The 5,716-nt window shown below is 44.5% G+C and overlaps 1 protein-coding gene across 1 annotated transcript in view; it reads left to right on the top strand.

The window, feature by feature from the left end:
- The window catches only part of GSK3B (glycogen synthase kinase 3 beta), a gene marked incomplete at its 5' end in the record, with an annotated part of 51,601 nt that extends 46,111 nt beyond the window's left edge, over positions 1 to 5,490 (top strand). The window contains one exon of the mRNA XM_010292340.1: positions 4,997 to 5,490. Coding sequence (XP_010290642.1) covers positions 4,997 to 5,064 — 68 coding nt within the window. The remainder of the gene's footprint in view (positions 1 to 4,996) is intronic.
- Between the last annotated feature and the right edge of the window lie 226 nt (positions 5,491 to 5,716).

Here is a 5,716-nt window from a genome sequence, read left to right as displayed (position 1 = left end):
CCTATACCCCCTGCACATCCCAGAGCAGTAAATTTCTAGTTCTTCAGTAACTGCTAAAGCAGCATGGGAGCAATTCTCCCACCTAACCCAGGGCATCCTGATAGGCAGAAGGCTTTTCTGCAAAATGTTCGCTCATGTGACTAAGTAGTACAAGTCCAGAAACTACTTTTTTGAGTGGTGATGATGCTACAAAATGTATCTCTTGACAATTCAAAGGGCAAAGCAAGTTATACGTAATTGTAATCCACATTATTAGCGTGTAACTCGTGTCTCCCAATAGCCAGCAGAACTCATCTGAGGTTCAAGTGTCTGCTGTTACGTCCAGCATAGTTGACTGCTTTGTAAGTTTGAGGCATAAGTGCACATACATGGAAATGCAGTCTGCTAGTTCATCACTGTCGATAATCCAGTTGGGCTTTTGTAACCTGCTTGCAGATAGTTACCTCATTTTCATAGCTGTCATGCTGGTATGCAGCCATGTCAGAATCTCAGCTTTTTGATAAGGTGTAAAGCGCTGCTCTTTATCATGCACCAAGGCAGGGTCATAGTTAGAGAATAATTAAAAAAATGAGATCTATTTGTCTGAAGTCTAGCAAAGTAGTGTTTGCCAGGAGACTTAGCAGTGGTGTCATTGTAAGAGGTGGAAAGATTGGCTTTTCAACATGCCATGTTAACAGTGCGGGTTTCATCAAGCCAGCAGTACTAGTCTTTGTGCCAGCCAATATGACACACATCTGCATTTTTAAAAGTTATCCAAAACAAGTAATTTTTGTTAACTGGTAGATTCACAGTGGTGATTTCAACAGCCCAATGCAACAGTAATCCTGGGATCATGATGTTAAATGCAGGGGAATTACTGTAGGTAATTTTTGAGTGTTAAAAAAAGTCTTTGTTTTAAATTTCCTCATCTCTTGAGGCATAAAGCTGGACTTACTGTACTGATGGAACCTGGCTTTGCAGTGTGTGTATAAAGCCTTGCTGCACCGGTGTTAGTAACTTCACTTAAAGGTTTATGAGAAATTCTCTGTGACATCAGCAGTATGTCTAAAGCAAACTGGAGGAAAAGGAGGATGGGAGTTATTGGCCTCTGCTTGAAGTGGTGTGCTAGCTTTCTGTGAATTATGCTGGCCATTGATTAAAAATGCCAGTGCAGCTTTATTCATGTGGATGCTGACTTGATCTAGCTGGAGGAGGATGGTTTCATAGCCATGCAGCCACAGCATCTGAGAAGGGAGCATGCACACCAAACCAAAAAGCATACCCGCTTGTGTGACTGCATGTTTTTCTTCCTGGATCAGCCAGCAGCAGTAGTTACCGCTCTGTTAGTCAGCATTAAGATGGGAAGAGCATAATTGCCATCTGCAGCGGAGTTGTGCCAGCAGGGATGCTGGGGTCATCGTCTCTGGCATCCTGCTGTGTTGATCCCGTGTAATCCCAAATGTGATGGTGTGCCTGAACTTTCAGCAGCAAAACAGATTAGAGCTGATGTTACCTGCCAATGTGTGGCAGTGGAAAAAGACCACAGTGCTCCATAAAATAAGATTTAGTGCATTTATGGCACTCCCATTGAAGGAATTTTGGAAAATTTTAATTCCTTAACCAGGAGAAGAAGGGCAAGCAATTTGCTCAGGCTTCTGCAAGTTCAGCACAGGGATGAGTCCAAGACAGAGGAGTAAAACTTGCACATTTCAGACTTGCCAGTTTTGCTCTGAGCCATGGATTTCTACATCCATAGGCAGGCACAGTAGGAAAGTTGGGGTTTTCTCTTCCTTCCACTTGTCTCCTCTGCTCTCCTGTGAGGACTCTCAGGCTGGCGGTAGTTTTGTTTCTGTGTCTTTGCAGATGAGCAGCACTGTCTGTCAGCATTACAAATCCAACCAACTAATGCTGTCATTAGTGCTAATGGGCTTTCCCAGACTGAGTTGACATCTCTGTCTTTCTCTGAACTGTAGCCCCATCTTGCCTTTCTGGGAGGTTTCTAAGGAGTGTCACATACCCTCCAAGAAAGCTGAGGCATCCTTCAGAGGGAAAAGCTGCATTGGAGGAGGTGCTTTACATTGATGAGAGATACTTTTTGCCCTCTTGTTTGGAAGAAGTTTTGGAAGGGGCTGACACTTAATGTGGTTTCTTTGCCCACGCAGGCAGAGGTGTCAGGTGGGTAGTTCAGGGCAAAGAGGCTGCCCTGATCTGAAGCTGTAGTGTGCTGTCTAGACATTTACGCCGTACCAGAAAACTGCATGTCAGCTCCACTCTGCAGCAGGGCCTTCGTGGTGGCACAGGCCACTGCTTCTCAAAGCAGATGGTTTAGCAACAATTGCTGAAGGCCTAGATGTTCTTCTCTTATGCCCAAATACTCCAGTTGTGCTCTTTTTCTGGTGCTTCAGCAAGGAGATGCTGGAACAACTTCCTCTTTGTTCCCCAAATGCCCTATCGATAACGGAAGTCAAAGACAAGCTAGAATGTCAAAATGCTGCATTTTCTTGCAGGTTTGGAGCCAGTATAGTCGTGAGCAGGCTCTGCACTCTGTCCCAGCCTGGGCGGACTTACACATACCATTGTGAAAAGCCCCATGTAAATGGTGTTGAGCTGTGTCATCTGATGTATTTCCTTTTTAACATGTGGTATATATTTTTCTCAGGAACTCCCCCATTAGGGTGATGATAGAAAAGGAGCATGTGTTACATATATTACACAAAGTAGCTCCATCCTCTCCTCTTTTTTTCTTTATCTCTGCTCAGTAGCAATGTAATGATAACTATTTCCTCCTCTGCTGTCTTCAGGACTAGGAGATCAAAAAGCATGTTTCATTTCGCCAAAGGAAATACAAGCACTTCTTGTACATGTACAGAGAAAGCTTTTGCCAACAGTACAGACTCCAGCTGGACTGCTTGCATCAGGCACGGCAGATGTTGCATTAACTGGAGTTTATCCATACCTGAAAATTAATCTAGAACAGGCACAATGAGAGTTTTAAAGTGTAGAAACTATTAGCTCTCTGGCTGGGTCACTTTTGATTTCTGTGGACATCACTGGTCTGCATGCATCTGGGACTTGGGAATTGCTCCTTCAAGGTAATTCTCCACGTAGGAGGGAGTCTTTGGTGTGCAAGGCTAGCTTTCCAAATCACATTGGTACTGTCATCATGCTGCCTTGGTGTTTTAACTTGGTGCATGAGCTTTTTTTTTAATCATGGTGGTCATCCCTTCATGAGGGAGGGGTTGCAATTATTTTGAGGTGAGAGGAAGGGGAATGGGAAACTCCCAGAGCAGTAGTCTCGCATCCTTTGCCCACAGGAGGATTTCTCTTTCTTCCCACACACTCCTCACAGCATTTCTTTTTCAATAGGCATCATCCTCTCTTCCCACTTGTCCCTTGTATTCCTGGATGGTGCTGTTCAGTTGATTTCATATTTTTGTTGTCGTTGTCTATGTATGTTACTTAATTTGTCACTCAGCAAGTGCTGCCCTTCTCTAGACTTTCATTCATTCATTGCCTTTGCTCACGGCTGCACTTCCAAGGATGGGCAGGTCAACGTGGCAGGAGAGGAGAGGGGTTTCATTAACAGGCGGCTGTAGAGCATTGCCTGGCTGCACTGCCTCGCGAGCTCTTCTGTGCTGGAGAAGCATTACTGCACCCCCACCGCCCACCATTTTTGGTTTTGACGTGTCTGTTATTCAGGCTAGTCATACTGTCCTTCAGTCTGAGGTCTTTAAATCTCTTCCTTCTTTTTCGAAGCCCTCTTCCCCATGTCTTTCAAATGCACCATTTGCATTTGCCCAGACTGCTGCCTTCCATACCAAGATAAGAAGTCTTTTTTTTTTTTACTGCTGTTGCAGTATTGATAGCTTTGCAATTAACCTTACTTAAATTAAGTGGGAGAAATGCACAAGGGTATCTTGTAGAAAACCTCACTTAAATACAGGATGGGAGAAAGATGATATTGTGTGGAGTATTTCATGTGTTTAACCATTCATCCGCTTTCTGTCTTATGACCGTGCTAGTTAGATGCTGCATAGGAGGCTTCCAGGTGAAGTCAGGGCATTTTTCTTTCCTTACTAACTCTTCTAACACTAAGTACAATTTTTTTAGAGAAAATACCTGATGCGTGTGGCCTGTGAAAACACAATTAAAGTGAATTTCCTTTAGGTATTTCTTTGCAAACCCTGTATTTTCTTGGAATGTGCTTTGGCACATGCCTGTGATCCTGTGACTTGTCTCTTTGCAGAGCACTGTTCCTCCCAGAGAAGCGGAGGTGTTGGAGACCACTTACTGCAGAGACCCGATCCTCTTAACAGTGTTGTGTGCTTGCGTAAACCTCATTACAGGCTTCAGGCCTTGATGTTAATCTGCTTCAGCAGTTCAGAGGGTGGCAGATCCAACTTTGGTTGGCAACAGAGAATAAAGCAGTAGACTTGAAAGATGTTTTCTCAGGCAACGGGTGCATGAATTGCATATTAACACACAAGCTGTTTCTGCCAGGGAAGCAGGCTCCTCGCATTGTCTGCGGTCATTCACACAATTAACAGACGCCTTTGTTACGAGAAGGCATAACAGTATGAAACTTCAGCACCAGGATGCAACCTTGTAGTGGGCACGGACATTTGGTGCGTTAGCTTTGGCACCGCTAGTGTGCCTTGTCTTGCAGTCAGGGTTACTGGAATGTAACGTGGGCGACCAACCGCTGTGTGAGCAATGTGACATCCTGCCAAATTTGCGAGAGCCCAGCTGGGTGTTCGTGAGCCGGCCTGCAACCCTCAGCCCTTGAGGTTGCCGTTGTCCTGATTAAAGACCATCTTCCCACCCTCTCCCCAGATGGAACTGTTCCATCTGCAGTCCCTGAAGTCACGAGAGCATCCTGACCAAATAGCACCCCGGTAGGAGTTGTGGGTTTCCCTGTGCAGAAGAATGTCGTAGCTATTGTTCCAAATGTGTCTGTATTTTAGAGGTAATACTGGTTGTTTTTCTCTCTTCCCTTCCTCTCACCTGTCGTTTGCAGATGTTAACGCAGGAGAACGAGTTCAGACCAATAGTGTAGCTACAGCATCAGCCTCCAACTCCACCTGAACCGGTACCAAGCAGCCAGCTGCACAGGAAAAATCACCAGTAATTTGAGTCTTGCTCAGCAACACTGGTCACATTTGGAAAGAAAATTAAAAAGAGGAAAAAAAAAAAAACCAACCAACAAACCAACCAACCTGTTCATTTTAGTGTTCAATTTTTTATTATTATTATTGTTGTTCTTATTTAACCTTGTAAAATATCTATAAATACAAACCAGTTTCATTGTACTCTCACTCTGCAGGGTGTCCGGGGCAGGGGACTAGGTGGGGGGAGGAGGGAAAGCGGAGCAATACAACACACCAGTGTCTCTCCCCTCGACAATCTCTTCATGTTGGAAGTTTGCTGTTGTGTATTTCAGAACCAGGACTCTTGCCTCATGTCCCCTCCTACAACAGAAAGAAGGAAAACAAAAGAAAACAAAACGGAAAAAAAAAAAAAACCCAAACCTCATTCTCTGCTAAAGTTGTTTTTTTTTAACCTCTTTTTTTATTTTCTTTTTAAGTGAAGTTTTGGACTTTGATGTAGTGCACAGCTTGAATTTGGTCGGGAGCTTAGCAGGGGTCATTCAACAGAGCTCAGCGTTTCTTGTCAGCGCATCCATATCCCAGGTTGTCCGAAGAACTGCCCGGGCTCGGTATGGGGAGCAGGCAATGTG

This window comes from Phaethon lepturus, unplaced genomic scaffold (genome assembly GCF_000687285.1).
Source record: "Phaethon lepturus isolate BGI_N335 unplaced genomic scaffold, ASM68728v1 scaffold25798, whole genome shotgun sequence".
Classification (NCBI taxonomy): domain Eukaryota; kingdom Metazoa; phylum Chordata; class Aves; order Phaethontiformes; family Phaethontidae; genus Phaethon; species Phaethon lepturus.
The sequence above is the reverse complement of the archived record's forward strand: the minus strand, read 5'-3'. Positions and strand labels throughout refer to the sequence as shown.